The following is a 27201-nucleotide window of genomic DNA, read 5'->3' as shown; positions in this document are numbered from 1 at the left end:
AACCCAAGCCTGAGTCCTCCCATACCCCTAACCCTATTTTTAATCCTAATCTAAACCTAAGATAACAATAGTAACAATACAGACTACAAACACCCTAACACATTTGTTTTAGAATAGTCCATTGTCTGAAACAGTAGTAACAATACATTCTAGAAACACCCTGACACACTCATTTAAGAATAGTACATTGTCAGACACAGTTGCTATCAGTGTCTGATTAGGGATCTTATTTATTTAGCATATGTGTTAATTTCCAATGTTCAATAATGTAACAATAATGACATGTTCTTTAAAAGACTTGACTAGTGTTAAAATGTACTAGATCTACCACTAAACACATGTTTGCAAAGATTAAAAGATTCAATTTGTTTAGAAATAATCTGACTCACCTTACAGGCTGATATCCTAGTCGAATATTGCTAAATCCATTGTATTTTCCTTACCATTATCACAAAGGTGATGATTTACTATAAATGACTCTCATATTTAAACAATAAATAGAATTAATCTAGGGGAGTCAACCCATTTAAAAACTTAGGTAACTGAAAATATAAATACAACCAATAACCAGATAATTTCTATGATACCCAAATTTTTATAAGAGTTGTTTTTTTTTTAATTCAAAAGGTCTACATAATAATCACATGCTGTTGTAAAAAAGATGTTTCATTAATAATATGTTAACATTAGGCCTATTCCAATTTTGGTTAATACGCAACTAAATTGTTCATAAAATATAATTGTAAAAATAATCTCAAAATTGTTAATGATGTTTGCTGTAGTGTATATTGTATGAAATGTATCCATTATATAACACACGATAAAGAACATTCTGGCCCACACTTTACACTTAAGTTTGAATTGAGAAAAATGTATCTACATATTCATAATAAACAAATGCAAATTTATGTTAAAAGAAGGAATGCATTAGCGAGTTTTGTTTAACTCTTACTTATATTCCATTTAAGCCAAATAATGTGAAGAAATTTAACAAAAACATAAATTAAATAAAAAGTGTGTTTCATACCAGTGTTCTGCAATATCATATTAATAGAATCTTCTTCATAAGTTGTATCAGATGACTGGTATAAACTTTGCTAATAAATTGCTAGTAAATTTGCTAACATTAAGAATAACCCCATTCTTACAACACAATTCATATCTTAGCCATAACACTGAACCTCATATTGTTGTAGTAGTACAACCTAACTCATGTATTTTTTTGTATTTTTTGGAGAGTTCACTTTTTGACAGTGGTTAGAGGAATACTAAATGAATACTAGAGAGCCAGTTCTTTAACAGAATTCTTTTTCTTCTCCTATTTTTAGTAAGTCTGAATTACTATTTAAACCTCTGTTTTGCCCTACAAGTAAAACTAATTTTATTTCAACATAGCTTTTATCAAAACTACTTATCATCCCCCCCCCCCCTTTTGCAAAGGGGGAAAATTCATTTGTTTTATTGATAAAATCAGGATGATAGACAACTATTATTTACTATTTTTTATTTATCCAACTGCTTGCTGTAATAAACCACTACTGTAGGTAGCTAGCTCTTAACATTCCAAATACACTAAATTTATCTGCAAACCTAATTATTTCCCTTGTTAATACAACTTTGATCTTAAAATATTACAATACCCAATCTATTATTTTATTTTTTATTAGGCCCTGCAAATTTATTATAATTATTACCAACATGCATCATGATTAATTTTTTAAATTTTTGTTATGAAAAACTAAAGAACAAAATGTATATAAATTTATATATAAATTTAGAAAAAAACTAAATATTCTTGGATTATTAAAAAATGAAATCTGTGTGTATCTTATGATAGTGTATAGTTTAGTTTAGTTTTCTTTCAGACCTTAAATTTAAAAGTATGTACTTTTATAATTTTTCATAGCGGTTGAGATTTATAAATAATACATGTCATCACTGAGCTAATAGTTTACAAAATATGTTGAAATATGAAGCACATGACATTTATGTAAGTGGGAAAGTGTTATGGGGTGTGTAACATGATTTTTTAAATGTTTCATGTCTAGGTGACACAAATATCGGACTTTTGAAGACGTGTTTAACAATTTATGGACGACCTTCTATCTGTTTTATGCCCAGTCCTGTACGAGGGGAGTGGCTGCTGACATTTATTTGCATAGTGCTTGGCATTATCTGTATCACCATCACAATTGTTCTGCTGGCTTTCTCATACTGGGAGTACCGTGTTATGAAATTTGCACGATGGCTAGGCTTTGTTGCAAGTAGGTTCCACTTTTATCATATTACATGTATTATATCATTATAATAAAATGATATTATATAATGATAATATTATAATGATCATAAAAATATTATTGTGATAATTATAATAATTTGCCTTGTGGCAGATAAGTTCATATGTTTATGAGACCTCAACATATAAACGGATAGTGTGGTCAGCACTTTGCCCTTCTCCCTTAAGAGCTGGGTGGACTCATGGATGTCCTACAGACACAAAGCAGGGATTTGAACTCTAGGCTAGTTAGCAGCAGTGTGCTCTACCGTCCAATCTTGCAGGCTATTATATACAGTTAAAAATTGAAGGTTACTTAAAACTTATTTCATTTTCTAATTTCAGTGATCCTGTTCTGTTTGGCGGCTGTAATTTTTCCAATTGGGTTTGACATGGATCAGATAGGTGGAGAAGCCTACCAGCTACCAAACAACTACAGGGTGGGGATCTCCTACATTTTTTTTGTTCTGGCCCTGTGGATTACAGTAGTCTCTCAACTCTTTGCCAGCAAGGTTTGCTTGCCGCACTTCTGATACAGTAGTCTCTCAACTCTTTGCCAGCAAGGTTTGCTTGCCGCACTTCTGATACAGTAGTCTCTCAACTCTTTGCCAGCAAGGTTTGCTTGCCGCACTTCTGATACAGTAGTCTCAACTCTTTGCCAGCAAAGTTTGCTTGCCACACTTCTGATACAGTAGTCTCAACTCTTTGCTAGCAAGGTTTGCTTGCCACACTTCTAATAGCCACAGTTGTGTTTTTTAAAGACTGGTCTTCTTCAGTATTAAAAGTACTTAACAGTCTGTCTCTTTCTACTCATATGTCCTGGATTAAGCTTTATGCTATCATTGTGGAAATGTGTGACAGTTCCTGGAATACACATTGAGAATCCCTTGATGATTGTGTATCATCCAATATAATGTACCTGGCTTTGTGTGCCACACTTTAAACATTGTTCAATGCAGTGTAGAGAAGAATCTGGTCTGTCATGATGTTTTTTTTCATGATTCTTAATTCGTGTTTGTATTTTTTCATTTGCATAAGCAAATTGTTTTGTGGAAATAATAAGAAAGTAAATATTTTGCTAATTGCAAAATCCTATTTAAGTGAAAATATATAACCGATTTAATAATGAGAATCTCACTTGATGCTCAATATTAAAAAAAACCCATAGAAAATTAGCTAAATATCATTAGAACTTTGGCCAAAGACCTCAAGCAAAACATTGAAGTGGTTTTTCAAAGGCAAATACAATATTTTGAAAGTAAGCTCTTCTATATAGAGCTAACCTAAGGAAAAAAATTGAAAATACGCACCTTATTAATTTCATTATGGCAGTTATACGTTTTTTTGTCCTTGAATATTTCTTACACTATTTTAGGCCTTGCCAAGAGCCTAGTTGTAAAGGTCTAGATTATTTTTTATCTTTAACTTAAAGATTAGCAGAAAAAAACAATAATTACCTCTTTCATTTCCTCCCCTGAGTTGCACTGTTTGAATGCTTTTACTCTACTGTGCCATTCTATAAGGGGATTTGTTTTCATTCATGTTTTGACAGATGTTGTGTGTTAGGTCAGTTTTTATATGCATTTAACTTAACTTTCAGTTTCTGTTGTAATAGTGCAAAAAAAATTTTTTATTGTCTATCAAAATTTACAGTTTATTTTGTATTTTCTGTACAACATGTAATTAATTTGATTATTTGTAAATGTGTACAAATAAACCTTTTTTTTTGTAAATGTGTATATTAATAGAATGATATTAACTTGTTATGTTATTTGTGGCATTTTCTATTTTTTTAATAAAATGCTGAATATTGTGAATCTATATCGTTGTGTAGGCATAATTGTATTTGTCTACTTGAAATGTTAAATATAACTTTGATAAGAATTTCTCACATATTTGACCACTGCAAATACAAATTTTATTTATATTGAGATAATTTTATTGTTATGATTCCTTCATTACTGTTGTGAAAAATGTATGACACTGTTAGTGCATCAGTTTGGTTTTGTGAACACAGAAGGAAAGCCAACTGTTAAACTGTTTTGGTTTAGTGTGCAATGTTTGTCACTAAAGATGTCAACATATTTATATTTCCATATTTGTTTGGTTTAAAAGCCAAGTCATAGTTTTAATTAAATTAAATACATAAAATCAATTTTTTAAATGAAATATCACTTTTACATGTTCTTAAGTAAGAAACATTATATTGTACCTTTATATAATACTAAAATTCATGTCTAATTTTAAAAATGTATGTCAGTAAATGCACTTTAACTCAAATAGTTTCAGTTTCAAACCATTAATGATGCATGATGATCAGTTTTAAAAATATTAATTTTAATAAGCTCACAACATCAAATATGTTCCATTTTAGATTTTTTTTAAAAATAATTTAAAGGGAAGTAATCTTGAATTTACATCACTCATAACTTTATTTATCCATCTCTAAGTTATGTGTTGTTTTTTTGTCAGTTTTTTTAGAACAGCAGTAATATGAAATAAATGAAATACTTGACTTTTTATCAGTGACACTCATTTTGTGGAAAAAAGAAAAAAAAACAACAATGTAATAATATAACAATATAAAAGAATTTAAAAACTATTAAGATACATGTTTTATGAAATCCTGGTCAAAATTTGAAGAAAAATCAGCCACAAAAAAAAAATCAAGATTGAAAACAGCACTATGTCATGGAAATGGCAATGTAAATTAGTAAACCCCCATAAACCCCACATGATTTACTGCAGCTCGTTTAGATTGTCCCTTACCAGTCATAGAAGTACTACAGTCACAACACTAAACTCATTATTATTTTGTACAGTTGGTTCAGTAAAAATTTTGAAGAAAAAAACAACCTTAATTTACATAAATTAAAAAAAATTAAATGAATAATTCATATAATGAATTAACAAATTAATGAAAAGGATTATATTAAATAACATTTATGATCGCAAAATAGATTATTCTATAATCTGATGAAGTGTTTCTACACCAATAAAGTTTATTTTTGTTTCGGTAGACATTTAAAATGAAATAATGAGTATCTATGTTTAATTAGCTTATCCAATGTCTTTCAAATATTTTTTTTATTATTTTGAAGTTCAACCTTGTGGATTGCATGGTTTACTGAAGTAGACACTTGTTTTCTATCACCAAATTCAATTATAATATTGAATATTGGTCAGTCTTTATTCTTTAATGTTAATATGTAAAATCCTTTTTTATAAAATAAAAAAAATTATGGTTTCAAAAATCTTGTTATCACAAATTAAAATTTGATACCTTAAATGAGATAATCTCTTTAAGTTCAAAAATTCATTTGTATCTTAAATATTTGATTGGATCCAGGTCTCCTATAGTTTCAGCCTTAACATCTTTAGAAATGTTCTGCAACAGTGGTGCCAATTGAACAAGTTCTGATACAACATTTTCCCCAGCTTTTAAGAGGATTTCAATTGATCTGACAGATTTACTAATCTGTGGTAGAGTTTTCCCCATCACATAGTTCTCTAACCTTTTGTTTATAAACTCTAGTCTGGACATTTTGTGCAGGCTTACTGCTGTTATTTTACAAAACTTTCTTTTAATTACTGCTGCGAAAGACAACAAAACGTAAAACATTTCCATAAATGTTGAGACATGTTCTAAGAAATAAAAACTTTCTTCAGCTAATGATTTGGTCAAGTCCAACATGCTTTTGTTGTCACTAACACAAAGAACTGATGCCGGGAACTTCACTGTGACTGCCTTCATTTGTAAAATACTTTGAAGCCATTTTTCTAATAGTTTGATATTTGAAGAGAATTTGTGCATTTCCAAACAAGCAGTGAAATATTTGATTGGAAGATCACTGATAAGAATGTTGGATAATGTATAGTTAGTTAAACGTTTTGCTTTATTAGTGCATTCTGAAAATGTACCTGTATGTGTTTCTTTGTCTCTTAAACATTCCCAGCAGAATTTGAATGTGCATACGCCACACGACAGATATGGAGAATAACATCTATGATAATTTTTTGCTATTGGGGTTTTACACTTGGGGCAGTGTTTTAACTTGATATTGAACACTGCTTGACCAAACTTCAACTGCGCGCCAGTTTTCTCCAGAAGTTTGTTATATGCAGACATCTGGTCACATGATGTCGGCCAGTGAGGTGTTTTTTGACAGTTTCCACACCAGGTGTGTGAACAGCCGCAGCTAACTGGAAAACCAAATTGTGTCTTTAAGGGAAAAGATGTGGAAATAGCAAATTTTTGGCAGTCCTTTTCAGGGCACCAGTTACATTTAGGATTTGAATCAATTAAATTGTCTCTTGCTTGATTTGACCATTTAGTTACAACTGAAAAAGGTAGACTTGATTTCAAAGTAACAAGGTCCATTTGGCACTGCAGCTAGTGATCATACAGGGTAGATAACTGGTGCCATGCCTGTTATTGTAGTAGAGGTGAGTACGCCAGCAGCTCACACAGAATGCATGTCCGCAGGACAACATCAGTGCAGGGTTGTCAGGTGTATAGGGGAGACAACAGGTGGTACAGTCACTTGTCTTGATTACCTCCGCTTTGGTTTTAATGAGAGATGTCAGAAACAATTGTTCAGGATCGCCCTTGTGTTCTGGTTGCTGTTGTAACAGAGAAACCGCTTCTGTGATGGTGTGAGTACTAATGGTTCTTGTTTGTGGTAAGAGTTGCCAGATAAAGTTTGAAGGTGCGGCATGGTCTAGTTTTTTGTTCGTGGTTAAACAGACAGGTTCGCCAACAACATTATTTTTCAAACCAGAAACTAAATAGATTAGATTTTGAAACGCTAATCTACACTCCAGCTGTTCTGACATTCTTTGTCTAAATTTGGCATTTATTTTTAAATTGTCCTGGCACTGTATGGATATCAGCCATGACGAATTAGGATGGCCAGATTTTTTCCCAACGAGATACCATTCTTTTGTCTCATCGTTTTCGCCACTGAACTTGACAACAAAGCACGGGGGATAACTGTTACCAAGACAGACATCAACCACTCCACTTTCACGGAGTTGTTGTTGGTCTAATTCATTTTCACAAGAAAACAAAGTTTCTTCCACGAGATCAACATTCACAAAACTGCTGTCAAATTCCATGGTGCCACTTTTAAACTCATCTGACAAACTATGAAATTTATTTGTTTTTTCTACGTCCAAGAAAGCTGCTTCCTCAGATGAAATGATTTCAAATGAATGATTAAGCTGATCATCTTGAAGATTTTGTGTAGAACTTTGCTTTAAACTTTGTTCACTCCTCCAATTTTTTTCCGCAACAACTTCAGAGATATCAGCGTGAACCAACCAGTCTTTGTAAAACATTTTCAAATCTAGCCTTTGTTTCTTTTTCTTTCGTCGTCTTGTTTTCTTTTTACTGTCTACAATCAAATCACTAATATCAAATTCTCGTGCAAAATCTTTCTTACGTCCCTTAAAATATGCTTGAAAAAAATAATAATAGCCTTTATCACAGTAAACCATGTAATCTTCACATTCCCCGCGCAGTTCCGTTAAAGTTTCAATCGTGTCTTCTTTCATTTCAGCTTTTGTATAACCCTTACAATACTCTTTTAGTCCATTGACGTAACCTTTTGTTTTAAAAAAGGATTTTTTATTGTGGCGTAAATGACCAAAGTGCAAAAATTTATGCTCGTAATTAAAATTGTAAGCACTTCTTGCATCGACGTGATACGGTAGATAAACGTTGATATCAAGTTCAGCCTTCACGCTCTCAGGAAGAGACGTATCACCTCGTTTTGGTTTTTCTATGGGATGTTTCCTTAGGAAGTGATGTTGTCGTTGGACACCTCGCCCATGATATGTAAATCTCTTTCTAGATTTTTTCTCCTGATTTTGTTCACACTCTTGAGTCGACTGTGCAAGTATTTTCCAAGAATATTTTTTATCTACCATAGCATGTTTATAAGAAGTTCCGTTCGGAATATCTTTACTCTGTATTACAGCTACGTTTAAGTTCTCGTTAACTTCCCGTAGGAAGTCAAAATCTGTCATCATGGTGTCTAGTGCTGCTGGTAGGAGCCATCTCTTGGCTTTATTCATGGAGTAGAAAACACTGCCCTCACACTTTGAACACTGAATCTGTGGCAGACCAGGTCCCTTCCATTGAATGTAGTTCCAGATTTTCTCCAAACATTTCGATACATTCTCTTCTAATTTTTCATCTCTTGGCTTTATCGGTGGTACAGAAATGGCGATCACATTCTCCATGATCATTGGCCTCTGTGTATTGCAAGCCTGGCCACCTCTGGCCAATCGTTGGGTGCCTCCAGAATTCAGTCCTGAGTTCGATTTTTTCAGCACCATTTTGATGTTGACTGTTTGGAGTGATAAAAAATGTACTGCATATCACATATTTTATATCAATACAATACTATTTACGCCAAAAGTAAGACAAATAACAAATGTGTCCTTAGTGATCTTTGAACAGCTCTCGAACACCACAGGATTATGTACTAGCGATCGCTTGATATATCAGCTAGCTGACAGCTGTTAAGTATTGCTTTTTGGGGTGATTCTACGCATGAGAAGCGTCCACTGACGTTAATAAAGGGCAGATAATTGTCCATTTTTAGTTAATTCCCAAGCTCCCGTTTGAGATTTAAAGCAAATATTTTAGTTGTATATAGTGTCGACTACATTTAAAGCGAATATATATATATATATATATATATATATATATATATATATATATATATATATATATATATATATATATATATATATATATATATATATATATATATATATATATATATATATATAATATGGCTATTTTATTTCATTTTTTTTAAATTTTAAATCGAAAATACAAACATTTGGGAAAAAAAGTTTATGAATACAAAACCCTTAAAAATAATAAGGTTCTAAATATATAGAAATAAAATTGAAAACTGACTGAAATTTGTTTAAAAACCTCCTCCCCTCTCCCAAATTAATCTAAGCAAAAGTTAAAGTCAGTTGTTGGTGCTATCTTTTGGGTCATCTTTGATAAGCTTAACGATAAGAGCCAACGATTGGCAGTTTAAAGAAGTGTTTATCACCTCTAAACAAATAAGGTGTTTTTCAGCCATAATAAATTATCTAAAAGAAATAATTGTTACGTACAGTTTTTGAGGTGCAGGGCCAAACGAATGTAGAAGTGCAGTGTCCAACAACCACTGCTGTGGTACTTCAGCTATCCCCAAACAACATAAACATTATTACACAGATTCTATAATTAGCGCGCTGAAATTGATTTTCAAAAGACGTCGCTCAGGCTTGCCAGCAGTTGTGCAATAGAACATAAAATGGCTCTACCATTTATTTATTTGGAATTCCCAATGACAACCTTTTAAAAATCGATTATTGAATCCCATGTTTAAAAACATTTGTAAATTGTCCGATTTATAATTTCCTTACTTAGATAAAGTAGCATCCTAACGTTGTGGAAGTGAGGTATCTCATTGAATAAAACTTTCGAAAATAAAAATAAAATAAAAAAAACAGCATCCAATAAGCTTATTGGGCCAACTGAACAATGAGTCTATAACAAACCTTCCCAATACAACATTGGCAACTCACAAGAGCCTTCCTGGCAACTCAGTCCTTAGTTTTCCCAACTGTCCCCAGGGGTAGCCCATCTTCCTTATACTAGTTGTTTCTCCAACTGTCCCCGTGGTAACCCATCTTCGTTGTGCTAGTTTCTTCATTTGTTCCCAGTGGTAACCCATCTTTCTTGTGCTAGTTTCTCCAACTGTCCTCAATGGTAAACCATTTTTCTTATACTAGTTGTTTTTCCAACTGTCCCCAGTGGTAGCCCATATTTCTTGTGCTAGTTTCTCCAACTTTCTCCAGTTATAACCCATATTTATTATACTAGTTTTCCTAATTGTCTCCAGTGATAATTGTTTTTAATTAATTGAAGTAATGGCGTAAAGATTGTATTTGTTTTGTAACCAACAGTATTTTATTTGTGTTTAAAGTTAGATGAAGAACAATTGCACTAAAATACAATAAAGCAAGTTTTAAAGGGGGGAAAGACTGACAGTCTGAAATCCATGTACCAATCTTCTGTTCACCTCATCAGTTTTTCTACAAAGTTTGCCTGAACTTATCGCCACGCAGACTGTAATAATTTAGTATTAACGCCGATTTCCACTGCCTAACAAAGATGTACATCACACATACCAAAACACAAATTAAATTAATGAGCATTAATCAATTGTTAGATCTTTATTAAAAATGTTTACATAAGCTTAAAATGTCATATAATAATATCTTAACAGGGTGTACGAAGTTAGTTTTTTATTGTGCTACAAACAACAGCATCAAAAGATTTAATGTTGAAGCTTTTCGGCTTCTGAAATCCGGTACATTTTAAAAATAAAACTATAGTTCCAGTTCAATCAATTTATTTGTATCTTAAATATTTTAATGGCTCTAATTCTCCTATAGTTTCAGCCTTAACATCTTTAGAAATGTTCTGCAACAGTGGTGCCAATTGAACAAGTTCTGATATAGCATTTTCCCCAGCTTTTAAGAGGATTTCAATTGATCTGACAGATTTACTGATCTGTGGCAGAGTTTTCCCCATCACATAGTTCTCTAATCTTTTGTTTATAAACTCTAGTCTGGACATTTTGTGCAGGCTTACTGCTGTTATTTTACAAAACTTTCTTTTATCTACTGCTGCGAAAGACAACAAAACGTAAAACATTTCCATAAATGTTGAGGCATGTTCTAAGAAATAAAAACTTTCTTCAGCTAATGATTTGGTCAAGTCCAACATGCTTTTGTTGTCACTAACACAAAGAACTGATGTGGGGAACTTGACGGTGACCGCCTTCATTTGTAAAATATTTTGAAGCCATTTTTCTAATAGTTTGATATGTGAAGAGAATTTGTGCAATTCCAGACAGGTGGTGAAATATTTTATTGGAAGGTCACTGACTAGGTCGTTTGCTAAACTGTGAGTCTTGTAGCTTTCAGACGAATCCTTGCAGGCGAAGATATTATGTGTTTGTGTGTCTCGCAAGCACTGCCAGCAAAAATTGAACGAGCACGCTCTACACACCATTGAAGGGCAGCCGCCATTTTTTTCTATTGGGTTCTCACATTGAGGGCAGTGTTTTAACTTGATCCTGAACACTGCTTGACCAAACTTCAACTGCGCGCCGGTTTTCTCCAGAAGTTTGTTATATGCAGACATCTGGTCACATGATGTGGGCCAGTGAGGTGTTTTTTGACAGTTCCCACACCAGTTGTGTGAACAGCCGCAACTAACTGGAAAACCAAATTGTGTCTTTAGTGGAAAAGATGTGGAAATAGCAAATTTTTGGCAGTCCTTTTCAGGGCACCAGTTACATTTAGGATTGGAATCAATTAAATTGTCTCTTGCTTGATTCGACCATTTAGTTACAACTGAAAAAGGCAGAATTGATTTCAAAGTTACAAGGTCCATTTGGCAACTGCAGTTAGTGATCATACAGGGTAGATAACTGGTGCCATGTCTGTTGTTGTAGAATAGATGAGTACGCCAGCAGCTCACACAGAATGCATGTCCACAGGACAACATCAGTGCTGGATTGTCAGGTGTATAGGGGAGACAACAGGTGGTACAGTCACTTGTCTGGATTACCTCCGCTTTGGTTTTAATTAGAGATGTCAGAAACAATTGTTCAGGGTCGCCTTTGTATTCTAGTTGCTGTTGTAACAGAGAAACCGCGTCTGTGGTGGTGTGTGTACTAATGGTTCTTGTTTGTGGTAGGAGTTGCCAGATAAAGTTTGAAGAAGTGGCATGGCCTAGTTTTTTGTTTGTGGTTAAACAGGAATGTTCGCCAAAAACATCATATTTCAAAGCAGAAACTAAATAGATTAGATTTTGAAACGTTAATCTACATCCCAGCTGTTCTGAAATTCTTTGTCTACATTTGGCATTTATTTCTAAATTGTCCTGGCACTGTATGGATATCAGCCATGACGAATTAGGATGGCCAGATTTTTTCCCAACGAGATACCATTCTTTTGTCTCATCGTTTTCGCCACTGAACTTGACAACAAAGCACGGGGGATAACTGTTACCAAGACAGACATCAACCACTCCACTTTCACTGAGTTGCTGTTGGTCTAATTCATTTTCACAAGAAAACAAAGTTTCTTCCACCAGGTCAACATTCACAAAACTTAGGTCAAATTGCACGTTGCCACTGTTAAACTCATCTACCAAACTATGAGATTTATTGGGTTGTTCTACGTCCAAATCGTAAGCAGCTTCCTCAGATGAAATGATTTCAAATGAATGATTAAGCTGATCATCTTGAAGATTATGTCTAGAACTTTGTTTTAAGTTATGTTCACTCCTCCAATTTTTTTCTGTAAAAACTTTGTCGCTTTGTTGGTTGCACCAGTCTTTGTAAAACATTTGCACATCTATCTTTTCTTTCCTTTTCCTTTGTCGTTTTGTTTTCTTTTTATTGTCTACAATCAAATCACAAAGATAAACTTCTTGAGCTAAGTCTTTATTGCATCCCTTAGAGTATACATGGAGAGAATGACAACAGTCTGTATCACAGTAATCCATGTATTCTTCACATTCTCCGTGCAGTTCCATTAAAGTTTCAATCGTGTCTTCTTTCATGTCAGCTTTCGTAAAACCCTTAAAACATTCTTTTTGTCCATTGACGTAACTTTTTGTTTTAAAAAATGACTTTGGATTGTGGCGTAAATTACCATAACCGCCGTATCTAAGGTCATAATTATAGTTGTAGGCACTCCTGGCATCGACGTGATAGGGTAGGACGACTCCGATATCAAGTTCAGCCTTCACGTTATCGGGAAATGGCGTATGAACTCGGTTTCGTTCTTTGTGAGGTTTCCTTTGGTACTCGTGGGGTCTTTGGACACCTCGTCCATGGTATGTAAGTCTCTTTCTAGATTTTTTCTCCTGATTTCCTACTCCCTCTTGGGCGCGCTGTGCAAGTATTTTAAAAGCATCCTTTGTTTCAGATAAATGGGGTTTTCTATAGCTTCTGTTTGGAATGTCTTTCCTCTTGACCATCCTTAAATTGAAATATTCGGGAATTTTCTGTAGAAAGTCAATGTCTGACATCATGGTGTCTATCCTAGCTGGCAGGAGCCATCTTTTGTCTTTATTCAATGTGTAGAAAACAGCGCTATTATAATTTGAAATCTGAATTCGTGGCAGACCGGGTCCCTCCCATTGAATATAGTTCCATATTTTCTCCAAACATTTCGATACATTCTCTTCTAGTTTTTCATTTTTTGGCTGTATAGGTGGTACTGTAAAGGCGATCACATTCTCCATGGTCATAGTTATTGGTTCAGCGAAAATAACGCCACCTCTGGACACTCTTTGGGTTGCTCCAGAATTCAGTCGAGAGTTCGACTTTTTAAGCACCATTTTTTTTAAATTTACTGTTTGGATTTGAGAAAGAAAACAATTACAGACTTATTTACTTATTTATTTAAAAGAAAAATATCATATACCGTAATTTACAAATTATAGTAAATTTCTAATATAAATTAATATGATCTACTAAAAACACTTTTTTTTATCCTTTCACTAATCATCTTAGATAATTGACTTTGATTTTCAAACTTTATAATTTGATTGAACTTTTTCTCGAATCTTTCCATTTATTTTAATATATTAATGAGTTTAGTATCTACCCTTCCCCCCCCCCCCCCCCCCCCCCCCCCGTTATTGCTGGAATTTGTTCCAATAATGTTAATGGGGGAAATTTTAAAGTAGGATGCTCTCTTTTGCAAAGGGATTCTACTTCGTCATGGATTTATGTCTCTTTTTCACAGACAAGTTTTCTTTCATGCCGTTTTGTCTGTTGGAGAGGGGAAAGAGGGGGGGGGGGGGGGGGTGGGGGGGGAGAGGGGACACAAAATTTCCGATGAGGGATGAATACCGGTGAAAATAGGCCTATAATTTTCTATATATAATTTTTTTTTTTTGTTCAGTGGGGGTAGGGGGGGGGGGGGGAGACAGAATAGACGCTCTCCGAAGATATGCCTGAAAGAAACTCTGCTCCCAGCACTCGGCTATTTAGGCCTACACAATCGCTAGAATTGTGAACCGAAGCACAATGAAATGTGTGTAAACAAAATACAGGGTTAGGGTTAGGAACAGGATCGTAATGCTTCGATAAGCAGTGGAACACTTCGGAACAAGTACCTATTAGATCTAGATCTATAACGGAAATACACTACACCACAGATATCTAGCCTACATCTGACATCATAGTACCTGCAAGATCAATCAGTATTTATTTAAAAGAAAACAGAATTTTTAATAAAATAGTCACATACCGTTCTTGCAATGTAGATCAATACCTGCACTCACTGGTTAAGAATAAACGAACCTACAAGTTTAAAGTGCCGAGAAATTTCTACCCTGCTAACATTTATTTCAAAATATCAATAGAAATGTGACACAGATTCTATATTTAGAATCTACTTTTTATAGATCTTTAAAATCAAATGAGGTCTATTGCAAGCAGTGAGGCAAGAGTTCTAAAAATAGCTCTGACCTACTATTTATACAATCGGAAATTCCAGCGGCTACAAAATGTATTCATTCATGTTACTAGGTCTCTATAGTCTATAATAATTACTATAAGGTTGAGAATGTAGCTTAGCCTTAAAGTTGTATTTAATAAACTTCTGATTGAAACATTTAAAGTTTTAGGGATTATGTTCCATTAGCAAATTAGCGATAGTAAGTTTTACTGTCTCCACATGCCGATTGTGGTGGTGGGGATAAATAAAAAAAAGGACGGTTAGGATTTTTGAGACGATGTGAGGGGTTAGAAAATGTGGCGACACTTTTTTTTTTAATTTTAAAAGTAATTTTTTATGCGGAGATGCGTGGCCTAGTGGTAGATTGCTAGACCGCTAACCCGAAAGTCGAATCCGGGTTCAAGTCAGTAGAACGTCACTGAGTCCACCCAGCTCTGATGAGTACCTAACACGTAAAGGCGGTTGGGCATAGTGCCGAGATCACAGACAGGTGAACTCTACTTTACTTGCCCCATGGACCCTCAGCTTAAAAAAAAAGGAACTTTATTTATTTATGTTTCTGTGGAGCCACAAGAGAGCTATCTGCCATTTAATATTCTTTCTATTTTGTTTTTTTTTTGTCACTGTTGAAATGTGGTCACCTGGACTTTGATCTAAGCCAGTCATTTTGCAATTAGTAACAAGCTGGATCACTGTTGGTCAGTTACCAGATAAAATTTATAAAACAACTAAACAAATCTGTTATCAAGTGTTGACTTATAAAACACCTACTCCGTACTTCTGATTTATTGTTAAGAAAAATTAAAGTGCATATCAGTATCTAAGTTATTAAACAGGTGAAGTAGAGTTGAATGAATGTACTGTACACACTTTATTGCAGAAAATGGATTTAAAATAACCTAAAATGTTGGCTAGGGTTATAGTCATGGTGTGCTTAAAAACAAGGATAGAATCTTGAGATACATTGTATGTAGTAATGCTACTGTGATTACAGCATGTTAAGTTATATGTTGGTGTAAACATCACAACCCAGACAACTGTGTTGGACCAAAACAATCTACTTCAAGTTTAAATCTCCTTTAGGTATGTATTGAACAAAATAAAAACACTCTTAACAAACCAAAAGTCAAATAAAATCTTATCACAGGTACTTTATTCTATATTTGTTTTAATTTGATTTAAAAAATCCAAATATTCATTTCATTACCCATATAGCACTAGCTGCAAACATACAACAGAGAGAAAAATAAAAATGTAAACAATTAAACTATTATGTTTGGATTTATATACTATAATCTTGAATTACACAGACAAAAGTTTGAACTACCTGCTTATATGCATTAAAACAAGTTTAATAAACAGAATGTAGACAGTCAAACCAACTGGTCAACAGTCCAAATGTTTCTGTGTGTGTGTGTGAATCACGCTGATTGTAATTATTACCAGTAATGGCTTTCCTTGTAATATAAAGATGCACATCCCAGTTACCAAAGCACAAATTATTAAGTAATCAGAAATGAGATTAGTCATCAGAAATTCAATGCAATCACAAAACCAATCAACCATTAATCTCAGATCATATTATAACTTCACAAAGCAAAAAAAAAAAATCACTTTCACCGGATATTTTTCTTATACTTACACTTCTACAAGACAATATACAATTTTTTTCCTAAGCTTTTTGAAACAAACCACTGCAAACGTGTGTACACCACCAGAGACATGAGGATGCTACAATATTCTCTGATATTATTATGTTTATAAGCCAGGAGCATGTATATGTACATCTATAAAACAACAGAGTTATAGTGCCTAGCTTTTGGTCTATGTTAAGCAGGGAGAGGCATGCAGAAGAGCTTTAAATATTTTAGTTCTGTTGGACTAGCTTTGACAATACTGTGGGCTATCAGAAAATAAGTTGTGCCATCATGTAGATGACACAGCTTAATGAATGACTAACATAAAGTTCACTAAAAATGATTGATTATGCTGATGATTATTTGAATTTACTTTTTCAAAGTAACAATTTGATAAGTACAATCATTTATATACAATTAAAGCCCTCAGGTAATGCTTGTTATTCATTTAGTAACCACTATCAAAACACACGTAAAGTGCATGGATTGCAATCAGCATACCTAATGGTACTCATATTGATGGCATACAACATGTATTAAAGTCAAACATATACTTAAATGGATACAAAAATTAAATTTTAAAAAAGGGAAAATGAATACATTTTCACTAAACTAAATAGCCTATTTAATTCTATATTTCATTGGCAAAACATGTCCTTGTCTAATCAACAAGCCCCTCTAAATATGGCAGATAAAAAAAAACACCTAACAGTCTTCGTTGTCAGTTTTAAAAACTAAATATAGCTTTTGAATTAGGCTGTCTAATGTAAACAATTATAAAAGTTAATACATTTTTAAAAACTATGAATCAGTTGATCAGGTACTTCAGCATTGATGTGGACCTTCACAATCTGTTTAAATACTTGTATGTCCCTTTACCCGGTTGAGATCTTACTTATACAACTCACTACATTATTTTTAAAACTTAGGTAGTTGGGTGATCTGTATTACTGAGCCGTTTTGGCAACTTCAGCCATCCTGTTGAGAGCACTTCCTGCTTTAAACCACAGTATCTGGCCTTCATTCAATGTGTGCTTCAGTTGGATTTTATCCACTTTACCATCTTTGTGTTTGATATGACATTCCACTGGCTGAAAAACAATGGTACAGTTTTACAGATTTAATTTGGATAAAAGAAAATCGTTCATACGTTTTAAAAATGTAGCTTCCAAGAAGTTTATTCCAAATATTTGAACTATTTAGATCCTGAACTAGACTTCTAATTGTTTCCAAAAGTATGAGCCTTACCTTTCCAGGAGCAATATTTTTAAGACCAACTAAAGAAATTCTATCTGATGGTTGAATTTTGTCATAGTCTGCAGGGTCAGCAAAGGTCAGAGGCAACATTCCTTGTTTCTTCAAATTGGTCTCTAAAAAAATAAGGCATACAAAGTTACAAACAGTCAACAAATCTCCACCCTTTAAATTGGTCTCTAAAACAATAAGGCATACAAAGTTAAAAACACAACAAATCTCCACCCATAAAAAATAAACCTGTCTGAAAAGACAGATGTAAGACAAGACTTACCATGTATACGAGCAAAGCTCTTCACAATGATGGCTCTACCTCCAAGATGCCTGGGCTCAAGGGCAGCATGTTCTCTACTGCTTCCCTCTCCATAATTTTCATCTCCAATCACAACCCATCCTTGTTTCTTGGACTGTGGAAATTGTTTGAAATTGTGGATGTATGATTTTCTAATACAAATTTTAACACAGATTAAATCCCAACAACGCAAACTTAAACTCACAAAGAAATCTTTAAAAAAAAAAAGAAGCAAACAAAATTGTACATTAAAAATACCTTGTAATATCTGGCAGTGTCTGGTACAGCGCCTGTCTCTCCTGTAAGCTGATTGGTCACTTTGTTGAGTTCATTGTTCTCAATGTTAACAGCACTGAAACAAAAAACACAGAATCAGATCTGGAGCATTGTATGCAAGACAAGAGTCTTTGAATATACATTGGAAACAGACTTGTAAAAAAACATTTTGTCTGAAAATTACATTCAATCTTAGCCATTGTAAACTTTCAATGCCTGTTTAACAGATAATATTAACAAATTATGTAATGGAACAGAAAAATAAGCAATTTACTCACCCAATAAGTAAATTATTGGAAATATTGTCCAGATGACCTCTGTATTTCAACCACTGTCCAGCAGCACTGATATGGTCAGTTGTACATTTACCCTTTGCCTGTCAAAATTAGGATAAATTTTTTGTAAAAGCAATACTTAGATTTTTAACATTCTAATAAAAATAAATGTGAAAACTAAGTCTGACCTTAATAAGAATAACCAAATCATTCATATCTTTGCCATCCCATTTGTCAAAAGGTGATAAAAGTTGCAGGCGCTTGCTGTCTGGTGCTACTACTACTTTAACACTGCTGCTGTCCTTAGGGGGAGCTTGATATGTATCCTCACCAGGATCAAATCCTGCTCTAGGTAATTCATCACCACTAGGACTTTCTAGTTTAAACTTCTTACCTACATAATAAAAAATACAAGGTTATCAACATTGGTATACCTCACAATAAAAGTTTTACATAAAGTAAAAAATTATACACAGAATAATTAATTAATTCAAATCATCTACCCTCATGTTCAATACATAATATATTGCATATATTTGTTTGCAACCATATACATGGGATGACAACTTGAGTCTCCCACACCTGTTGGTGGCATATTTTTTTATATAGGTTGACAACTCAGTTAAAGAGTGCAAAGAACAAGTTCTACGCTGGTGTTGAATAAGTCACTGTAACATAACAGAGTATTCTTTGCTCAACCAAAACAGATATGAAATACAAGTGTAAACTTCTCACCTACATTATAAAATATGAGATGATCAAAATTGATATTCCTTAAAATAAAAGTTTAACATTAAATATAAAATGATGTAGAGAATAAAAACCACTCACCATCTGATCCTGTGAGCTCATCTGTCAATGGATTGAAGGACAAGTCCCCAGCAATAGCAAGAGCTGTCACCAGTTCTGGTGATGTTACAAAGGCGTGTGTGGCTGGGTTGGCATCATTTCTGCCAGTAAAGTTACGGTTGTAGGATGAAACAATTGTGTTCTTCACTCCTTTCTTCACATCCTGCCTGTCCCATTGCCCTATACATGGTCCACAGGCATTGGCTAGTACAACACCGCCAATGTCACGTAAAACTTTAGCCTAAAAATATTATTTTAAAACAACTTACTGACAATGTAAAATCAAAAATATTTCTGGAAATAACCCATTTCAAAAGTGTAAAAATAAAATACTATTTGAAATACAATATTGCCTAAACTAAATGTATACTGCGACATACTGCTATCAATTTCAACTACACAAAAAAAAAAAATACAAAAACAAAGAAAACACCAGCAAGTTTAAAATTGTAGCACTTACATAGCCATCTCTTTCAATGGTAGCTCTGATCTGTTCAGAGCCAGGGGTAATTGTGAAGGCTGCTTTAGCTTTAACACCATGAGCTAAAGCTTGCTTGGCTATACTCACAGATCGACCCATGTCCTCATAGCTGCTGTTTGTACAGCTGCCAATCAAACCTAAAAGTAAAATGTTAGAATATGAGCTCATTTTTTTAAAAGAAATTTATTTCCAAACTATTCCCTTAAGTTGATACATTTCAAGAGAAACACTAACAAATTTCAGATAAAAACAAATCCTTAAAATATTTTATCACATGTGTTACCAAGCCATGGTTAGACAACTTACCAACTTTGACCTCTGTTGGCCAACCTTTCTCCTTAGCAACCTGGCCCAGTTTACTAATTGGATGTGCAAGATCTGGAGTGAATGGCCCATTTACATGTGGCTCCAACTGCATATAATACAAGTTTTAACCAGTCAATTAAGTTATTAATCAAATGTACAGAAATCATTTGTGCAATCAGGTAGTTTGTAACAAAAAATAAGGCTCTAAAATGAAAAGTTTCTTTGTGCACAAATCCAACATTTAACAAACAAAACAAAAGCATCAAAAGTTTCTAAACCCTAAGAACCAACTCCAACCATAAAGCTAGTCTTTCCCTCAGAATACTTGCAGTAAGATTTAGTCCACTGAATGCTAAAGTGACAAATAAAATGTGCATGAAGGCATCATTGATATTTATGTAGCCAACTATCATCATTCCACCAATTCTTTTTAAAAATGCCAAAAATATCAATACGAAGTTTTAAACAGAAACAACAGCATAATTACCTCACTAAGATTAATTTCAATAACTTGATCATATTGTGCATTAGGATCTGCTGATAGGAGACCTTTGTACTCGTTTGCAAGGCTGGCAATAGCTGAGAAAATAAGAATCATTAGTAGAGAGATTCTTTAAATAATTCAGCAAAATATGTTTATCTTACAGTAATTATTATACTTAGTTTAATTATTTGCTAAAATTACATCAACATTCTAAAAAGCACATTGACAATATAAAAAATTACGAATTTTTTTTAAAAGGCAGAAATGAAAAATTATACTTCATAAACAAAATTATTTACACCATAAGTTACAAACAACATCTTAACCACTTCAGTAGCTTACATTCTCTGTTGGTGGCTTTCAAGTAGTCTTGCATTCTGTGGTTGTAAGGAAACACTGAGGTCGTAGCACCAATCTCAGCTCCCATGTTGCAAATTGTTCCCATTCCTGGGTTTAAAAAGAGGTGGGTAAAATATCAGTCAACGTATTTCAATAGGAATCAAAAGTCGTGATCATGTGCCTGTTAAAAAATATATTTAAATAAATAGTTTAATTAAACTCCACAGCAATAACTATTTACCAGTGCATGAGATGGAGTCTACACCCGGACCAAAGTACTCAACAATAGCGCCGGTTCCTCCTTTAACAGTGAGTATCCCAGCTACTTTTAAGATAACATCTTTAGGAGACGTCCAGCCAGACAACTTTCCTGTCAGTTTGACACCAATTACCTAAGCACAAAATGGATTAAAAACATTATTTGAAACCAGCTGCCTTTTGTAAAACAGAAATTACATTTGAAAACTGGTGAAGAAATGTAACAAATGTAACTACTTTTGGACACTTGAGCTCCCATGGAATATTAGCCATCACATCAACAGCATCAGCTCCACCCACTCCTATACAGAGACCTCCCAGGCCACCTGAAATAAGAGAATGTGATAATCACTGTTGGAAAAATCTCAATACACACAGCCTAGTATCAAGCTTGTAGGCAATGTATAATATATATATATATATATATATATATATATATATATATATATATATATATATATATATATATATATATATATATATATATATATATATAATTAACAAGACTTACCTCCATTAGGGGTGTGACTGTCTGTACCGATCAACAAAACACCAGGAAAGCCATAGTTTTCTAGAACAATCTAAAACAGAAAACAAATACATTCAACCAAGCTTTCAAGTTATGCAATTTACCTATTTCAATATTTTCTTACAAAACATGATTTTAATTTGAATCAGTAACAACAAGTACTGCCCTATTTATATTACAGAGCCATTATGAAACCACAAACCTGATGGATAATGCCACTGCCTGGTTTCCAAAACCCAACACCATATTTGGCACTGGCCGTAGCTAAGAAATCATAAACTTCTTTGTTGATATCCTGTTGAAAAAGCACATTTTAAAAAATTCATGTATTAAAACAAATTATCTACTATCATATTTAATACATTTAATTTATTCAAATATTTGTTTGCAACCATATACATGGGATGACAACTTGAGTCTCCCACACCTGTTGGTGGCATATTTTTTTTTATAGGTTGACAACTCAGTTAAAGAGTGCAAAGAACAAGTTCTACGCTGGTGTTGAATAAGTCACTGTAACATAACAGAGTATTCTTTGCTCAACCAAAACAGATTTGACATACAAATAAGTATAATTGGTCATCTTTTATGCTACATCAAAAACCAAATACACATGATTAATTCTTTTTAATAATTAGTAACCTAGCAAAAAAGAAATTTTCTTTATGTCTATAAAAAAAGTCAAACCCTGCCCAATTAAAAAAATGTATTATTACCTTGGCTCTTTTGAGATCCTTGTCTCCACCTAACTGAGCTTCAATAAGATGGTCACAGTGAACCGTAGAGGGTACAGCAACCTTTGGGAGACCACTGGATATAAACTGAAGCATGGCCATCTGAAACATGAAATATTTAAATTAGATACATTTTTACTAAATTAAACAGAATATTGATTAATAACTACAAAGCTTGCTCACAGGTGAGAAAAAAAATGAATACCTGAGCTGTGGCATCTTGCATGGCAACACGGTCAGGACGTAATTTAAGGTAGCTTTCACCTCTCTTAATATCCTAAAGTAGTAGAATTGTGATATGATGTTTAGGAATTTAGAAATCCAACGACTATTTGCAATGAGAACTTAAAGAAACATTTTAGTAAATAAATAATGTATACAGACATCAAAATATATATGTGAATGCCAGCTTTACCTGAGATTTAGGATCATCAAGATGTCCATACAAAATTTTCTCTGATAAAGTCAACGGTCTTCCCAACCTGTCAGGGAACAAAACTTAATTTTAGCATTCAATGGTGTCATTTATCTTAGCTTGTGACATAAGTGCAAATTTTAATAAATATAGTAAATTCACAACACATGGTGAACTTTTTCAAGTACCAGATAAGTCAAATGGCAATTCTAAAAGATAAATTTAAGTTAACATACAGTAATGAATAATTCAAAATTATAAAGGATATTTTTGACTACCTGTTTTTAACAGTTTTGACATTGAAATCCAACTTGTCATAGTCAATAAACTTATCTTGCTCAAAACGGCTCATGGGGGTCTGAAAACAAAATGTTTAAGATAAAAAATACTCTTCAGTCTTAGCTAAATGACCTATAAAAGATAGTGAAATATTAGAAAATATAACAATGAAAGTTATAGGAATAGATATTTTAATTATAATGTACCTTGCTTGCTGCAGCAAAAGCTGTTTTATGAAAGTGACGAAAAGATCCATTTCCAAGGACATCGAGACCCTTAAAGAATAATGAGAATTGAACAATAAGAATTCCTTATTACATAAATGTATGAAAATTTATTAAAATCAAGATGTAAAATAGGTGGCATCAAGTTAATACAGAAATGAACTACAACTACAATACATTCTATAAGCTTTCTTTTTATTTTTAATAGGCATACATGCAGCATACACTGAAAATGTTGATTGAAATTTCGGACAAGAAAAAAATGGGTGATTATAATAATAATTTGTTGTATCACACTGTACTTTATTAGTGTTCAAATTTAAATAAGCACTGAATACTTCATAATGCTACAATACTAACTACAATACTCTAACTCCAAGCCAATTGCTTTGTTTTGTTTTTAAAAAAGAAATGAAGTTGTTTTTTTAAAGTACCTCATTACACTTAAACCTGTGGCTGAACTTTAAAGTGGTGGGGGGGGGGGGGGGGGGGGGGTGTCACAGTTACAAATAATCCATAGAAGAATAGGTAACTTAGTGTATGGTATGAACAAAAAAATTTAACTTTTTAATAGTAAAATTTGGCTGAACAAAAGAAAAAACGTGGTTTTTGCTAATTATAATTTAAATAATAAAATATGCATATTTCAAAGTGAAGGGGATGGAGTGGTCTAGCGGTAGAGAGCTGGATTGCTAACCCATAAGTCTCAAGTTCGAATCCAGGTTCAAGTCAGTAGACCGTCCCTGAGTCCACCCAACTCTGATGGGTACCTAACTCACGTTAGGGAAAGTAAAGGCGGCTGGGTAGGCCTATAGTGCTGACCACATTATCTCTTCATATGCCGAGGTCACATAAACAAGTGAACTCTACTTCACTTGCCCTATCAGGTTTGAAAAGGGAACTTTATTTTTTTATGTCAAAGTAATTTTATATTAGGCATACCTGAAAACAAAGCCATGACAAAAAATGCTCAGTTAACCTAGATCTGTCTATTTTATTGGCTGGCTATCTACGTGCTATTTTTTAATTAGGCTATTTAATAATACAATAGGTGTGAGCTGTAGTAATCTCAGGTTTAATTGTTTAGTGTTAAGGACAGAAATTAGGGTTATGGCTATGGTTACTATGGTAGGACTGTCTTAGCATTGACATTAACAACTTAAACAAGTCATATTTACTTTTACAGTTTACTAATGTACTTTGTACTTAACTATCAATAATTTAACACCATTTTATTTTCATGAACATTCCATTAGCCTATGGCCAATTTTTATTGTGACATTATGATTAGGCCTAATGATTCTGATTATCTGACAATTTTACGACAAATAGGCCAGGCCTAACCTCTAAAATTAAATTTACTGACCTAAAAAAACATTTTTTTAGTAGGTTTTAATTTAGATTAGACAAGACATCTAGTTCTATATCTAAATATAAAGTACAGGACTAATCTACTAGACTAGATCTAGAAATCTAGATTCTACTCAACAAATGTTGTCTGTGTTGAACAAAGAAGTGCAAACAATGAACTTTTTTTTTTGTCTTTTACTTTTTTATTCATAATCCATTCACTATTCACTCATTGAACTGGTAGGCCTAACATATTTTTTTTTCTAGGCTCATAGATAGAATTAATGTCATATAGAAAATCTAGATCTAGATCTAGTAACTAGTTTGATGCTACCAATTATAACAAAAACTAAGACAAGACTACAAAAATTATGGTTTTACAACCATGACCTAATCACGAAAAGTTGACCTTTTGAAGTTTTCATCAACCTTCACTCAGTGCAGATTAAAACTAAAAATGTAACCAAAACTGTTCCTTTGATTCTCTAGAACTAGAATCTATGTAATAATAAACTCATTCGTTTTCTTAAATTTAATATAATATTATCGAGACATTGGTAAAATACCAGATTTTGCCAATAATCATAACAGTTCACCTTTAGGGCCGAAGATCTCAGTACGTACGCCATTGCAATCTAAAACCAAATCTTTCGTACAAATAGGTCAATCTAAACAATGCGAACTGCTGCAAATAACAGTAAAGCAAAAGTTACCGACACGACGAAACTAGTCTGCAAAGCGTTATGTAGATCTTGATCAACGATTTCCTCTAATTAAAAAAAGTTGGGGCAGAAATGATAATTAACCTTTAGATCTGATACTTAAAATTGTAGTTTTTAAAAAAAATGTTTAGGCTATGCCATCTCCTATTCCTATGTGACCCATTGACTTCGCAAGTGGAGTGAAAAAGGCTTAGGGCCTAATCTGCAGAGCAAGCAAATGCAAATAATTTTGACCTAAAAAAAAAACAGAGGTATAAAAAAGATAGGACAGAAAAATATACATAAAAAGATAAACTAACAATAAACTAGATTCTAAACGATACTAGAACGCTTGACATCTAGATAAATACAGACGAGGGAAATTCCCGTTTGCAATGCCACGTGTTTCAAAAAAATTTCCACGAGCAAGATAATAAAAAATGTTTACATTTATAAAACATCTCTTGTCTGCAGAAGTCAATCGGGATTTGAAAACGTCCCATTTGTTTTAGATTTTTTTTAAAGTGACGGAAACGCACATTTTTAAAGATAAGAGACTATTTGAATGCATTTGGTGAGACTATATACTATATGCCATAGATCTCACTAATTATAGCTTTTAAACCAAATCAGAGTTTCTTCCAGGCATCTCTTTGGGGGGGGGGGGGGTGGGGCTCGCCCCCCCCCCCCCCCCGAAATTTTTTTACCGCCCCCCGAACGAAATGAAATTTATATAATTTATATAGAAAATATATACTTTTAACAGTGTCCACCCCCCCCCCCCCCGAAGAAAGTCTACCGCCCCCCGAAAATTTCAAGTGCACCCCCCACCCCGGAGAAAAAAGTCTGGAAGAAACACCGAAACCAATCTTTTCTAAAAACTCAGCAGAACATTGTTTATGAACTTTTTAGATAGGCTTTTAAAATTTGCCACTCGCAGCTCAATCCTACAATTAAGGGAACAGTAGGATGATAATTTCACGCATTTAGAAATAACATCTAAGTGATACCTGCGTAAGGGGTCATCCATAAGTGACGTCACGCGTTTTTGACGATTTTTACCTCCCCCCTCCCCTCCGCCACCCGTCGTCACAAAAAGCCAGACCCCCCCCCCCCCTAAAATGACGTCAGACCTCAGCCTACCCCCCCCCCCTCAAAATTGCAGTTGAATTTTTTTTTAAACATCGATATCTTTCTAAAATCTTGTCTGAACTCTGTCAAAATAGAGTATTTTAATCAAGTCCTATTAGAAGTTATTAAAACATTTTTCTAAAACTCGAAATAACGTATAAAATTCGTTTTCTAACATTGCTTTTTTCCCACGTTTTCTTTAACTTGCTTTCTCTGTGTGTTTCTGTGTTTGTCTTTCCAATCAAATCTTGCGATCGAAATTTCTGGCACTTCCCAGTTAGCTAGCGCGCTGAAATTTTCAGGGAAGCTTTCTTTTGGATGACCATTGAATATTCAATTGTTATTATTACTAAATTGATCAATGGAAACATTTTATTGAGCATTTTAGACCGCTATATAATCTATATATATAATTCTCCTCTGCTAGCCATTAGAAAAAAAACGAGCGACGCGTACCTCGCGCGCAGTGAAGCGAACGATCCCACTTCACCACAGGCTTAGGGACAGATAATTTAGTTTGAACCGAGTTTAAACTTACACGAGGTAGG

The 27201-nt window shown here is 33.6% G+C and overlaps 4 protein-coding genes across 4 annotated transcripts in view; 1 reads left to right on the top strand and 3 right to left on the bottom strand.

Moving 5' to 3' along the window:
• Window positions 1-4520, top strand: part of LOC131955782 (modulator of smoothened protein) — a 5647-nt gene extending 1127 nt beyond the window's left edge. Inside the window, exons 2-3 of the mRNA XM_059320038.1 lie at window positions 2049-2264; window positions 2621-4520. Of these exons, the coding sequence (XP_059176021.1) occupies window positions 2049-2264; window positions 2621-2808 (404 nt within the window). The 3' untranslated portion in view covers window positions 2809-4520. The remainder of the gene's footprint in view (window positions 1-2048; window positions 2265-2620) is intronic.
• A 71-nt stretch (window positions 4521-4591) lies between these two features.
• Window positions 4592-8624, bottom strand: LOC131955781 (uncharacterized). Its single transcript, XM_059320037.1, has one exon. The coding sequence runs from the start codon at window positions 8615-8617 to the stop codon at window positions 6638-6640; it is 1980 nt and encodes a 659-aa protein (XP_059176020.1). The 5' UTR covers window positions 8618-8624; the 3' UTR covers window positions 4592-6637.
• A 2079-nt stretch (window positions 8625-10703) lies between these two features.
• On the bottom strand, window positions 10704-14732 carry LOC131955779 (uncharacterized). The gene is made up of 2 exons (XM_059320035.1): window positions 14630-14732; window positions 10704-13726 (listed from the first exon to the last, which is right to left on the bottom strand). The coding sequence occupies exon 2, from the start codon at window positions 13710-13712 to the stop codon at window positions 10704-10706; it is 3009 nt and encodes a 1002-aa protein (XP_059176018.1). The 5' UTR covers window positions 13713-13726; window positions 14630-14732.
• A 1238-nt stretch (window positions 14733-15970) lies between these two features.
• Window positions 15971-25504, bottom strand: LOC131955777 (aconitate hydratase, mitochondrial). Its single transcript, XM_059320033.1, has 21 exons — window positions 25418-25504; window positions 23454-23522; window positions 23247-23326; window positions 22969-23035; window positions 22759-22830; window positions 22536-22655; window positions 22022-22114; window positions 21802-21871; window positions 21528-21616; window positions 21274-21424; window positions 21036-21140; window positions 20697-20788; window positions 20210-20315; window positions 19883-20040; window positions 19405-19663; window positions 18762-18967; window positions 18577-18674; window positions 18281-18374; window positions 18005-18137; window positions 17725-17846; window positions 15971-17567 (listed from the first exon to the last, which is right to left on the bottom strand). The coding sequence occupies exons 1-21, from the start codon at window positions 25448-25450 to the stop codon at window positions 17424-17426; spliced, it is 2361 nt and encodes a 786-aa protein (XP_059176016.1). The 5' UTR covers window positions 25451-25504; the 3' UTR covers window positions 15971-17423.
• Between the last annotated feature and the right edge of the window lie 1697 nt (window positions 25505-27201).

The sequence above is a fragment of the Physella acuta genome, unplaced genomic scaffold (assembly GCF_028476545.2).
Source record: "Physella acuta isolate Inbredline_101_S28 unplaced genomic scaffold, ASM2847654v3 ptg001101l, whole genome shotgun sequence".
NCBI lineage: Eukaryota > Metazoa > Mollusca > Gastropoda > Physidae > Physella > Physella acuta.
This window is presented reverse-complemented; position numbering and strand designations above follow the sequence as displayed.